This window comes from Amia ocellicauda, chromosome 16, assembly GCF_036373705.1.
Source record: "Amia ocellicauda isolate fAmiCal2 chromosome 16, fAmiCal2.hap1, whole genome shotgun sequence".
Lineage (NCBI taxonomy): Eukaryota > Metazoa > Chordata > Actinopteri > Amiiformes > Amiidae > Amia > Amia ocellicauda.
The window spans coordinates 12122130-12135027 of NC_089865.1; the positions used below are offsets into that span (position 1 = coordinate 12122130).

A 12898-nucleotide genomic window follows, 5' to 3' on the forward strand; every position below is an offset into this window, starting at 1 on the left:
ATTTTGCATGAATAAAATGCCATGGATCAGTGTTGTTTGCTTATCATACCCCTCTGTTTGAATTATGATTGTAGCCTGCCCCTTGCCATGAATAATTAAGGGAGAGCTAACTTTGGACAAGGGGTGTTACAACCTGACCTTTGCCAGACTGAGCGACTCAGGTTGCACTAAACGGTAAAAACAAGTTTCGCCGTCTCGGCCCCTTTCAGGTTTCTGGGGAACTTTGCAAACACCTCACCTCTGGGGGCTTTGAGGATTAAATGACAGCAATTTCCCAAACAGAAGTCAAGATATAAACAGTGACCTATCCTGTGATCTCTTGCAAGGTCTAATCATTGTGGGTCACTCTGGATAAATAGCGACGGGAAAGGCCCACAATATCGTTTGCCTCTTGGTCCTGATTTGTGGGCAGAGCTCCAGTATTCAGAGTCACCAGTTACTCCTCTTATCTTAAGTCTCCACATCAGTGTTAAATCTGAACGGTGAACTCCCACACCTTCAATCTTAATCTCTACTCTATATTTTGAAAAGAGATTGAAGCAGGCTTTTACGTTTATTCTTTTTCGTTGACTAGAGTTGGTTGTGTAAGTAAAAGTCTTATGCGGACTGTGAAGGTACTGCATATACTCTACATTCACATTTTGATGTAGACATAGGAATCTATTATATTAGATTACAAGAGAACTGCATGTAGATACACTATTGTAATGCCTTATCCTTTACATTTTTACAATTTTAAGTATATATTTCAGACACAGAAATATCTGCTTTTAACACACACAGAGACCCCTTCCCTTGTAATTCTCTTTTTAGGTCTCTCTTTCAATATATATATACAGCTCTGGAAAAAAATAAGAGACCACTTAACATTGGTTTATGAACTTGGAGTGGTCTCTTAATTTTTTCCAGAGCTATATATATATTTATATATATATATATATACATATACATATACACATACATACACACACAATTTGATAATGCAGTGTACAATATGCAGTATGATGTTGTAAACACACGGACAAGGCGCCTTCCTAATTACTGGTAACCAACAGGACGATCTCACCTGCCAGTGCAATTGTTGGCGTACTGCAGTTGCAGTGTGAATCCTTATTCAAGGCAATCAGGAATAATTATAGATGATTGAATGCTTTGATGTGACATCATGGGAATATGTAATTTGCTTATCAAATCAGATCCAACAATCTTTAGCAGTGTCAATTCCCCTGTTCATTTCTGGAGCTCTTCTTGTTTAATTATAGGTGCACTTGCCACCTCTCCCATCTGAAAGCTACTTTTATTGATTTTATTTTTGCAGTGTTGAAAATCTGTTTTTATAGGGCCCTATTTTTACATTGCGTTGGTATAACTTATCTTATTAATCATAAGTCAGTTCTAGTACAACAGCTAACTTGTTTTGTTTAAACTTGAAGATTGCGATCCAGTGATGAGAGAGGCAGTGTCACACAGGTTATTTGTAACCTTTGAAAATGCTGAAGATATTTTTAAAGGTGTCTTATTAAAGTGAGCTTTAATATTGTGATATTTTGAGAAACCTCTATATCGTACGGAAAACAAAAATAAGTATTTTGTTAAACTTGTGATTTTGACAATGAAGAGTACAATAATAGGTAGTGTATTCTGTAGTGGTAAATAAATAAAACATGACCATTACTAGTGAATGAGCTGTGGGGACCGAGGAACTCCCTGGGCATTCCAGAGCTTGGATTTGCAAAATCTACTTAGTGTTAAATAACACCAAAAAAAGAAAAAGGGGAAAAAATCTGCCAGCTTTGATGTTTTGGGATTGAGATATGATGAGGTCTGTTCAAAGTGAGTACAAAGTAGTTTAAAGCTGGGAAAAGTAAATGCAGTTTTAGTCAAGGTTAGCAAGCAGAGTAACAAGAGATGAAGAAGAAATGGCCTATTCCGCTGAACACGAACAAAGTAAGATGAGAGGCTTTCGGTGATAGTGTTTTGGTTTAATATGCGTTTCTCCTCTTTTTTGTCTTTTTTAAATTGATATAGTGAAAATAATAAATACATAAAGGAGGTGCTTTATTTTAGTAGTATCTCCATCTTGGCATACAAACATGAGTGTTTTGTGTTAGCTTTTTTGTAATCTAGAGTGGTTTTAATTGAACTCTGAGTCAGGAGTGCAAATGTTTGCTTTGATGCTGTCAATTTCCATTTGGTAAATGAGGCACGCTGGCATCAAGACATGAGCACACCGTTAATTTGTACCATAATAACAGTCCAGGTAATGTACGTCTTGCTTATAAGTTGTTACGAGTTGACCCTGTGTTTGATTCAGACTTGCCTCCGAGTCAGATAGCCGAGAGGATTCTCAGATATTTCCTATATAATCGATCCAGTCTGTTTCCATCACAGACAATGCATATCTTCAAAATACTCACATTTCACTGCAGATCCACTAGGCAGAGATGCCCATTTGGGGATTTCAATAAAACAGTACAGATAAAGTGATATTTCCATCCATGGTAAAGCAATATTAATAACACATTCAGTGTTTTCTTACTGGTGGACTTTTTATAGGGCAACTGTGTAATTGTAATATTTCTTCAGTTTGCTCTGCGGTATTTTTACAGTTAAGGGGAAAGTTGCCCTCGAATAAAAAGAGTGGAATTGGGAAAATTTTGATTTTTAGTACAAAGGCCTTTATGAAGAAAGTCCTACATCTCTATAACATATACTTCTCTGTATTTGCAAAATGTCACGTTATGAAAATCCATTACAAAAATATTTAAATTAAGTCTTCTTTTCATGTCATGAAATTATGATGTATGTGTGATACTGGGATATTTTAATGTGCCTTTTTTGAAATACTTCTGTGTGTGTGATTTTCTAAAAACCTTACTTTTTGATTCTACATGTTCATTCTGTTTAACGTAACAAATATGTATATATATATATATATATATATATATATATATAAAAAAAAAAAAACACTCTCACACACACTCTCATGGGTATCGCTGTTTGTATCGTGAGGATTTAATCCCGTTTAATAATGTATACCTTTAGGTTTATAGCTTTGTGAATGAATTACATTTTGGCCCCAGAATCTGCATTTGCACAAAGCGTATCTAACACCTAAATGGGGTTTTGAGACTGAGGCGCTGCGCGGGGCGAGGCGTGGGCTGTGAGGCAGGTTCTGCTCGCCGCTCTCTGACTGTGAGGCTTTTGTCCAGGTCCAGATAGGCAGGCTGAACAGAAGCAACAGAGAACCCCTCGGCGAAGGTGCCAGCAGCCCAAACTGCTCAACAGCCCCGAGGACAGCCTCTACTATAACCAGTTAAATGTGAGTTCAAAGTAGTGATAAAGCTCTTTGTCTGACTTTGTTTCCAGATGATAATACAATTAAATATACCTGTGCCAGACCCTCCAGCCCCACCCCCATGCTTTTTTGCCTCTTGTCTTGAACATGTGCTTATGCTCTTTATCTGTTGCTTTCATGTCAGGATGTCTGCCTTCACGGTGAATAATTGATGTGGTTTATCAAAGCTGAGCAAGATGCATGCTTCATCAGGCTCACTTGAGCCCTTTGATCAAAAAAAATTATGCTGTGACTTCTGATATTATCAGCATCTGCTTGCATTCAACACAAAATCACTTTGAATTAAAAATTAATGACTTGCTGCTCATCTTTTGACTGTGTGCTCTTGGCCCTTTCCACAGAGAACTCTGGATTATCAAGGGAGCAAGAGGAAGCCGAGAAAACTTGGGTAAATAGCTGCTTTCCTAGTTTTAGCAACTATAAACAGAGCAGGCCCTTTGTGGTATTAGAGAATTCTGTGAACTCGAGAAATAGGAAAACAAGCAGGGTTTATTTTTCATCAGAGGAAACATGGGATATAAATTGAGTTCAGAAATAAAAACGCTTTTTAACTGCTACTTTCAATTATTCCACGGGAAGTGTGAATGCATTATATATGCATGTAAAGTTACATTGTTAAAGCCTTGACCCCTATTTGTAAATGAAAGGCTGGTTCAGCCTGTCAGGCCAATAAAGCAAAAGGATGTTAATAGTTTGCTACTCTATCTTTGCACGCCATCGTCTCTTTGAATTAAGCAGTTAATTAAGTTTTCTAATTAAAATAAAATGTCATATTTCTGTAGTGCCCTACTACTTTGACAGAGGGGGACTGACAGACTTGATGTTGTAGCCTGCTAGGAACTTTGCATTGTTTTTTTTTTTTTCTTCACAGTCAAATCAAAGTGCTGGATGGAGAGGATGAGTACTACAAATTATTGTCAGCTGTGGAGTCAATCCCTGAGGAAGACAGTTCATCCAATCCTCCTCCCACTCTGTCAAGAGGGCCAGTGTTCGCTCAGAGCTGAGCCTTACAACTAATGTTAAGTTTATGTGAGTACTAACCCCAGCCCTGGAAACAGTTACACTGTGTAATTTGCAGTTTTAGTTTTCTCAGACAAATTAGCTCACCCTTTTACCACCAGCTGATGTCTCAGAAGTCAATTACTGAGGTATGTCAGCCAGGGAATGGTTGCTGATGTACCCCAAAAGCATTTCACTTTGGCCATAGAAACCTGCCATAAATGATTTCATATTATTTTTCTTTCCAAAACAGGATACTTTCTTTTAGTTACTGTGTCATTTATGAATGTATTTGATCTGCGTCTATATATACAGCAGCTTTTAAAGCATAAAAGACAAAACATGTAAATGTTATTTTTCCTTTGGTGAAAGCATCGAGTGTCTGCCGTGGAGACCGCAACGCACAGCTATTGAAGTATTCCCTTTCCTACTGCAATGACTGGCGTTTCAGCCATGTAACCGCTTAGTTTAGTCTTCAATATCTGTTTATTCGTGTTTTTGATCAGGTTAACACAGAAAAAATTCTGTGCCACATTTAAAAACATTTTACTCACATAAACATGACAAGTGGGACAGATGTTTCATTAATAAATTAAAAGTTAATGACAATGCATATTTGCTTGAGCACATCCTGTAGTGCGCTGGGATTCGGCATATGAAAGACATTCATATAAAGTATATTCTGAGTAGCACGGCCCCAGCCAACGATGTACGCACCTGCTCCACCGCCACCACTATTTCCTGTGGAGGTTAACAGAAAGTGAGATTGATCCGTTGTATTAGCAAGTAGTGGTGGGAAACACCTTCTTTCATAATTTCCAATTGATTTGCAGATATCTGTCTTCGAAGCAAACTGTTTAAAACAAAACTCAAGGAGAGTAGATGGATTAGCACGGGTGGACTTGACGCTAAATTTGGTTTTTACAGTATAATGATCAAATCAACAAAGGTTATTTTCTTAATATGCAGTATGAGCTGAGTTGCTATTCTAAACGTCTTCCAGCACCTGTCCTACGGAGACAGACTGTACAAGAGCTTATGGTGTGTGGAGTATAGCTGGAGGGTGTACAGTAATAGAAACCTAGAGCCCAGATAGCATCAAACGGCTGGACAGGTGTTCTTTGCTTCCATCAGGCAGCAAACAGTGTAGACCATAACACCTTCCTCTGTCCTGAAGTGAGTCACGCATTGTGTAGGGTGACAGAAAGAAACAAAATTGTCATTGTATTTGCTGTGATTTGCTTGACAAGTATGTCTCCTTTTAAAGCCATTGTTCCAGTTTGCAACACCTGACAAAACATTTTGGGAAGCCTCTGAATGATACATAATGCACAAGATATGACCACCATGTTCTTTGTATACTGAGAGAACATATAGCTGAAGCCATGTATTTAGTATTCCTCTGTCTGTTGGAGGAACCAGATGTGAAATACATAAATAAAGACGTGAACATGCATTTATTAAGAACTATACAGGATATAGAAGACATCACTAGACAGGTGGATAGAAAGAATTTAACATGAAGCAAATGACAAGATGTAGATTTAAATCTGGGGAAAGATCACTCCAGACATCCAGTACTCATTTATTTTTAAAAGTTTACATTTATTTTGTAAATAATCCATGAAAATTCAGATGTGAAAAGCAAAACAATAATACAAATTCATATGAATAAAGAGATTTTATTTAGCAGGCAAGAGCTAGTCATGAAAAAACAAATACTGGTGAAATGAAATTGCGCTATTTGCAGTTGGCAATTGATTTTCCCTGCTACATTAACACACTAATTATGCTTTTCATGGAGTTAAAATACTTCAACACTAGCAATAAATAAAGAGCTTAAAAAAAACGCTTTTGTGGAATGCAGTCTTTCCTTCACATCCAGTGCATTAAAAGAATCAAAATGAAATGCATCTCTGCAGTTTCCAAACTTTGCTTGTAGGTGTACATATGTGTGTGTGTATATATATATATATATTCCATACCTTTGTTATGTTTGATTGCATTTGCACCTTTGATCTTTACCGTTTGAGATTAACAAAATCTTAGTGTCATTCCCATAAAGTATCACCTTTCCTCGGCAATTCTCCACAATGCCTTGTGTCTGAATTCCAGCCACAGTGATCCTCGTAGGCCGAGCGGGCTAATTGTATTTCACATACGGAGTGACAGTCTCCCTGACTGACGAGGTGCCCGATGAGGGCAGACTGAATCCATTGTTCAGGAAATGACATATAGTTTTCCTCCTGTACCCTCTTGGTGTATATAGCATCTTATGAATGAATTATGTATGATGAATTTCAAGATTTAAAATTCCTGTACATGCATGAGTTCACACCCATGAGGTCCTGTTTGCAAAGGAGGCTCGCTGCACTCCTGCTCCAAGTGAAAGTTTCCTGTTAGTGAGTTAGGCTCACACACACACACACACACACACACACACACACACACACACACACACACACACACTCTCACCCTTTTCTGGTCAGCAGGAACTGCATGTAGAGTAAATACTACTGCTTCTGCTACCATTATTATTACTATTACAGCTTGTGTTGCTGCTAATATTATTGTGATTATTGTGATTATTAATAACTACATAGATTACTCACTGACTCAGGGTTGGAACTGAATTTCACAGGAGATATCAGGACACAGGATATTGCTGACTAATCTGACGCCTAATAAAAATAGTAAAAAGTGTGGATGCAGCTCTGCAGAATTTCTAATTGAGTGTTTGAAGTTAGGGGTGAATTTGGAAGTGTCTCCCTAAACAGTCTATGTTAAGGAGGATCTACACACTCTGGTTACGGATATTTTACTTGAAAACGGAGAATTTCCTAAGTTGTTAAGATGCACAGGGACCGAGGAGTGGCAAGTATATTTGTAGCGCTCTTTCTTTAATTTGCATATCATTTACTGCATCTCTGTTTGTTGACACCCCAGGGCCAGCACAGAGATTTTGATCTTAATAGGAGGAGTGTGCTGATAAGACTGCGGAGCCATCGTTACACAAGGCAACTAATAAGAGCTCTGCCTAGACAGCAGGGCTGTGAACAATTAAAGTTTCAGTTACTCAAAATAACTAGGAATTAATTTCAAATGCAGTTATCATCAGTCGTGTTTTAGATTATAACTGAAACTGCATATTTGTTAATGTGGGGAAATTGAAAAAAAAAATGGTTAGGGGACTAAAATGCTTCTTGAGTGGATGTATTTCTGATAGATGTAGTTCTGTTATACGTTAAAGACTATTCATTCAGTAGACTAGTTAAATAATAAATGATTAATGGTACTGAGAGTGCAACTTTGGGGGCCTGGTCAGGGAAACAATGACTTCAAGAAAAAAGTGATTGGCTTGATCTTCTGTAGTGGCTAGTGTGAAGCAACACACTGGTGATAACAGTTTTAAGGTTGTAAACCCAAGAGATTGATATAGATCTGAATAGCTGAGCTGTTTTTGTGTCAATTTATTTATAATGAGGTTACCGAGGTGAAAATGGTAAACTAATTTATGATTCCTTCCTTCCATCCTTGAGATAAATCCAGATAAAATAGTGACAACATTGATAATCTACACTAAGTAATCATTTAGTTTAATATTTAGTTTGGGAAAATAAGCATGTTAAGGAATGAGATTTATACAATGGGTAATCTACATGTAAAAATAAATCCTATATCTGTAAATACATTGCTAATTACTGTTCCTTGTGTGTTATACCCTTACATGAGATTTTTGTTATGTTTTTCTACAAACAGTCCAAAATAAAATAGGTCACCACAGCACCCTGGAGTGCATCTTTAAAGTGCATTGCATTTATTAGGTTTGACCGCACTCCCTGGATGATTCTGGCCCTGTTTTACCATGCAAACAAAAGATAAATATAAACCTCGTCAGTTTTAATAGAGAACTGTTGTAGAAGACATAGGGTGTATTCGCAAGTGCACCATCATTATTTGTATATTCCGCGTTAATCTCCGCCCAGTGGAGGCCCAAATGGATTATGCACCTGAGAAGAGGAATTTAAAGACTTGGTGGCAGGTCTCTAAATGATGTATCTCATTGTGTGCAATACTGAACTGAAAACCTCTGAACGGTGCTGCTGTGCTGACAGTCGGCAGCTCTCCATTGCACAGGAATGTTTTGATCCAATACTGCTAAGTGAGTGAGCTACCCAGTAGTGCTAAACTCATAGGAAACACCTGTGAGAAATCTCATGGCTCCCTGGCTGCAAGGCGTGAGTACAGGGAACAAAGTGTAAATAACAACGGAGAACCGACTGGGGATGTATTACTGTTAGCCACCTGTTTTTTTATACTTCTTAATAAATGCTGGTCCCTTTCATTTTCCACATTAAAACTGCATTTGCATCTGGTACAAAATAAATAAATAAGAACTTAATGTGGTTCAGATTACTCACCGAAATGTTATTCCTTTCATTTTAACTATTTGCGCCGAACAGTACATTTTAATTAAAATATATGCGGTAATGTTTCATACTGAAAGGTATGCAGAGCTTTGAGTTCCCGTTACAGCCTTTGAGATTTATGAAATGTGTTGATTGTGCATCGCACTGGCCATTATTAAATAGATTATTTTCTTGAAAGAGCCAACAAGAATGGATTGACGTGTTTTTGTCTCGGTATCCTGGGAGATCAAAGCAAGACTTGCACTTGAATTCAGTGGTGATTCAGTGGACCTCTTGTAAACTTACTCTCTGTTTTAGACTTTTATATAAACCATAATAAAACAAATCTAAAATATATTTGAAAGAAACTGAATGTATTTTATAAAACATTTAGTAGGCTTTAAACACAAACCATCTCTGAATGATCTTACGCACAAAAGTACTTAATGACAGTATGCCTACCTGTAAATTTGTCTTCATGATATGTTTTTTTTTGGTGATATAAACTTACTATTGCTTTAATAACTTCACAAGCTCTGTGCTGTGATGTTCCTACTCTGCTAATGATTGATGCTAATGAAACTGACGAGCATAAACGCCAAACAGATGTCAGGAATTGTAGGTGCTGTGTGAAAAACATATTCACTAAAGACCACATTAATAAAGAAGTTGGTTGAGATACTGAAAAAGATAAAAGAGCATGTTGAATGCCAACATCAAAGGGTTGTTAATGACAAGAGATGCCATTAGGGTTAGGATGGCTTTTGTTTCAGCTTCCTCACACCTGCAATTTGTTGCAGGCTAAGCCTTTCTTCACATAGTTGAATTGCTTTAATTTGCATTAACACAAAGTAGACGCAAAAGAGAATAAAAGCCTGAAAAACTTTAAAAGAGTACCTTTCTTGAAAAGTTTTTTTTTTTTTTTTTTTTTTTAATCAGTCCATCTTGATAATGAAAGGAATGTTTCCCCCTGCTCCACATAGGGGTACCTGTATAGTTTTGGGTACTACTGGTGTCTGTTACAGGGTTTCGTGTTATTGAGGTGAAGGATAAAGTCGATAAGGAAGGCCAAGCATATGGAAGAAGTTTATTTTTTTATTTTTTTATTTGGCAATTGAACGTGTTTGACAAAAATCAGAGCGTGAAATTCCGATTAGCCCTTCACAGTTCTGGATGGAAGGGGTGGTAAAAGACTTGGCATGGCTAAAGGTGTAACCTGTTTTGTTTGGCCCCAGTGTTTTTCACACAGATGGCCGCACCAGCTGCCATTTAATAAACGCTGGGCTAGTAACAGTGTGAAAAGTGGTGAGGTCTTGTTCTAGGTCAGGATGCAAAACAAGGAAATCTGTCTTTCTACTACTGCCAGGAGGCAATTGAAAATATCACCCATTGCTTTAAAAATAGCAGAGGAGTGAGGGGGGGAAAGAAAACATGTAAATGATAAATCACATTTCGGGCATCAGATGAATTAATGATACACTGCAGGTGCAGCCATCACACCACACCACAGTACAATTCAAAGTAACTTTTATATTCCTCTGTCTTATTTTAAAGCAGTTTGATAACCCGCAGGACCAAATATCTTGTACTTATTTAAGTCTTTTCAAGGTAAATGTTTTATTTTTCAATGCGAGACATAAATGCATGAAATACTTAAGAATGTGCTAATTTTCGTGAGCTTATTTTTAGCTGTTATACTCGGAAGTGTTGCAAACAGCAGCACTTCAATCTGATGTAGTACGGTTTCCTTGGCCTCATGAAGAGGTATACTAATAACTAGACTACATGCCAATCCACTGATTTACATTGAAAGCAGTGTGCTCTTTCATATGCAAGAGCAAGTATACATCTGAAAAGGAATTCACACAAAACATCAAAAAGGGGGCCCATAGCTCTGCATTTAAATCCTCAGTTATTCAATATTCGGCAGGATAGCAAAGCTGCTGCAATTGGTGACTTAAAAAAACTAGAAAGATAACACATTAGATTGAAATAGTCAGCCAATAAGAATAACTTAATAAAAGACATATAAAGCATTATCATCTTATTGTACTGTTCTAGGGTGTTTCATTGCTTTGTGTTCATAGGGTGTCTCTTCCAGTTTGGAACAACTGAGATATTTTTCACATGGCTGGAATTGTGCACATACTTTTACAGCATATAACATTTCTTAATATTATTTTAAAGGTATTGATCTATTGAAATTTATAAAATATATTGGATTGTATGTGTCTGTTTCTTTTTGGGTCTCTTTTGAAAGCGTGTCCAGGATAAGGTGCAAAGTCAAAGTTAATAAGCAGGCCATTGCCGAATGAATGGCGGCCCTCAAAGTCTGTGTTTTCTGTCCTGTTGGGTGATACAGAGTTGTTCTCTTTTTCTGCATCTATTTGATATCCTGCTGGGGTACAAGCCTTTGATTTGACAAGAGCTTTGTTCCACCCAAAGACCTATTATATGGCAAGAGGGATCCTTTGTCCCAGATGAGTAACAACAGCAAACAGAAAGACATTTAAAGTTAAAAGAAAGGAGATGTTTACTGTCTTTGTTACTGATTTGCTTTAGAGCATTTTAAAATTAATAATGAAGAACCATAATATTGTGACACATTCATTGTCTTGGAGGCATTGTACAAAAAGGTTGCGGCAGCCTGATTTGCTTCTGTGACTTAAGTGGCATACATCGATGCATAATTCCACCCTGGAGTCCCAAAGAATGTGTGATTCCTCAATATAAAAGTGTTTATGAATATTTTGCGATAACAATGGTACTGTGTTCTGAAGCCATGTATCCTCTGTACCTATGAAGTTTTCAGAAGCATATTTGAAATTATTCATAAGATGCGGAAAATGATTTACTGTGCAGCCTGTGAGTTAAAGTAAGAAAAATAATAAGACAATAGCTGAAACTATTTTGTTAGGCTGTGTGAGTAAGAAATGAAAATAGCATCTGATTCATAAATATGGGTGAAACATTATTAAACTATAATATGGTCTAAAAACACTTTGGCATACTGCCAATCTGAAACAGAGGAGATTTTTAGTTTTTTCCAGCAGTATTATTTACAGTACACTGCATTTAAAATAATACTAATAATAATAATACATTTAAGAACCAGACAGATTTAGAGTATATAAAGTCTTTGATGATGTTTACTAGGCATGTATTTTATGTAAACAACAAATATGTATTTATCAGATTGGAAAAACCTGAAGTTGTTTATTTCTTTCTCATCTTACATGAACAGGCAGGCTGTGACCCAGACAATTATTAGGGCAAGACTGAATCTCGTCTTTAGAGGCTGAACTACCACACACAGTGTGCAGTGGGTTAAGGTGTAATGACCTATCCCTCCTCGCTTGACCCCAGGGCATACAGCACAGTGGCTTGGTTTGCCTCTTAAATATGCAGGCCCGATAGGCCTCAAAGGTAAAAACCGCGGTATCGAGTTGCAGAGAAAATCTTGAAAATTAGAGAGACCAAAGTTAGAGTTCTGCCATGTTGGGGGCTGCGAACAATGGCAGCATTCTGCTGGAGTGCAACTTCAAAGGTCTGCTGAATGACTGCTCTGAGTTAGACTTTGTTGTAGATCACTGAGGAAATTCACAGATGTTGTTCTCATACTAGACACCATTATAACAGTTCAAGTACCCAGTAGCCTCAAGCGCCTTTTACCGAGCAGAAACTAGTGCAAGACAGATGTGGGACCTGTGCGATGAATGAGAAGAGGCTCTCACGTACAAAGTCCAGGGAAAAGGATTTTAAAATAAGTGGATGTTTTTTAGATATCACTTCAGCGCCTTACAACCGCAACTTTTTGTTACTGCCTCGCATATAGCGCACATTCTGCACAGAGTGAGAAGGCTTTGTGACACATTCACCTGTACTGATACATGGTTTAATGGGAAATATAGTATACAATACGGATATCTTACATTTAATTTAGCCGTTCAATACGTTATTGGTTTAATATGGCTGAGAATTAGTTGCCATTTTTGCTTATATGTCACATACTGAAACAATATCAATATAATGTCTGAACCTAGAATGCAAATATATGATCGAAGACGGTGTTATTGGTTCCGTAATTATGATGTTCAGTTTGAAAATGGATTATCTTGTCAAAGTAATATGT

At 37.3% G+C, this 12898-nt stretch overlaps 1 protein-coding gene across 2 annotated transcripts in view; it reads left to right on the forward strand.

Annotated features, from left to right (window-relative positions):
- myo3b (myosin IIIB) overlaps positions 1-12898 on the forward strand; it is a 96611-nt gene that overhangs the window by 83007 nt on the left and 706 nt on the right. For both annotated transcript variants that reach the window (XM_066687889.1, XM_066687890.1), the window contains exons 33-35: positions 3213-3322; positions 3700-3746; positions 4230-4387. In XM_066687889.1, coding sequence (XP_066543986.1) covers positions 3213-3322; positions 3700-3746; positions 4230-4362 — 290 coding nt within the window. In that variant the 3' untranslated portion in view covers positions 4363-4387. The remainder of the gene's footprint in view (positions 1-3212; positions 3323-3699; positions 3747-4229; positions 4388-12898) is intronic.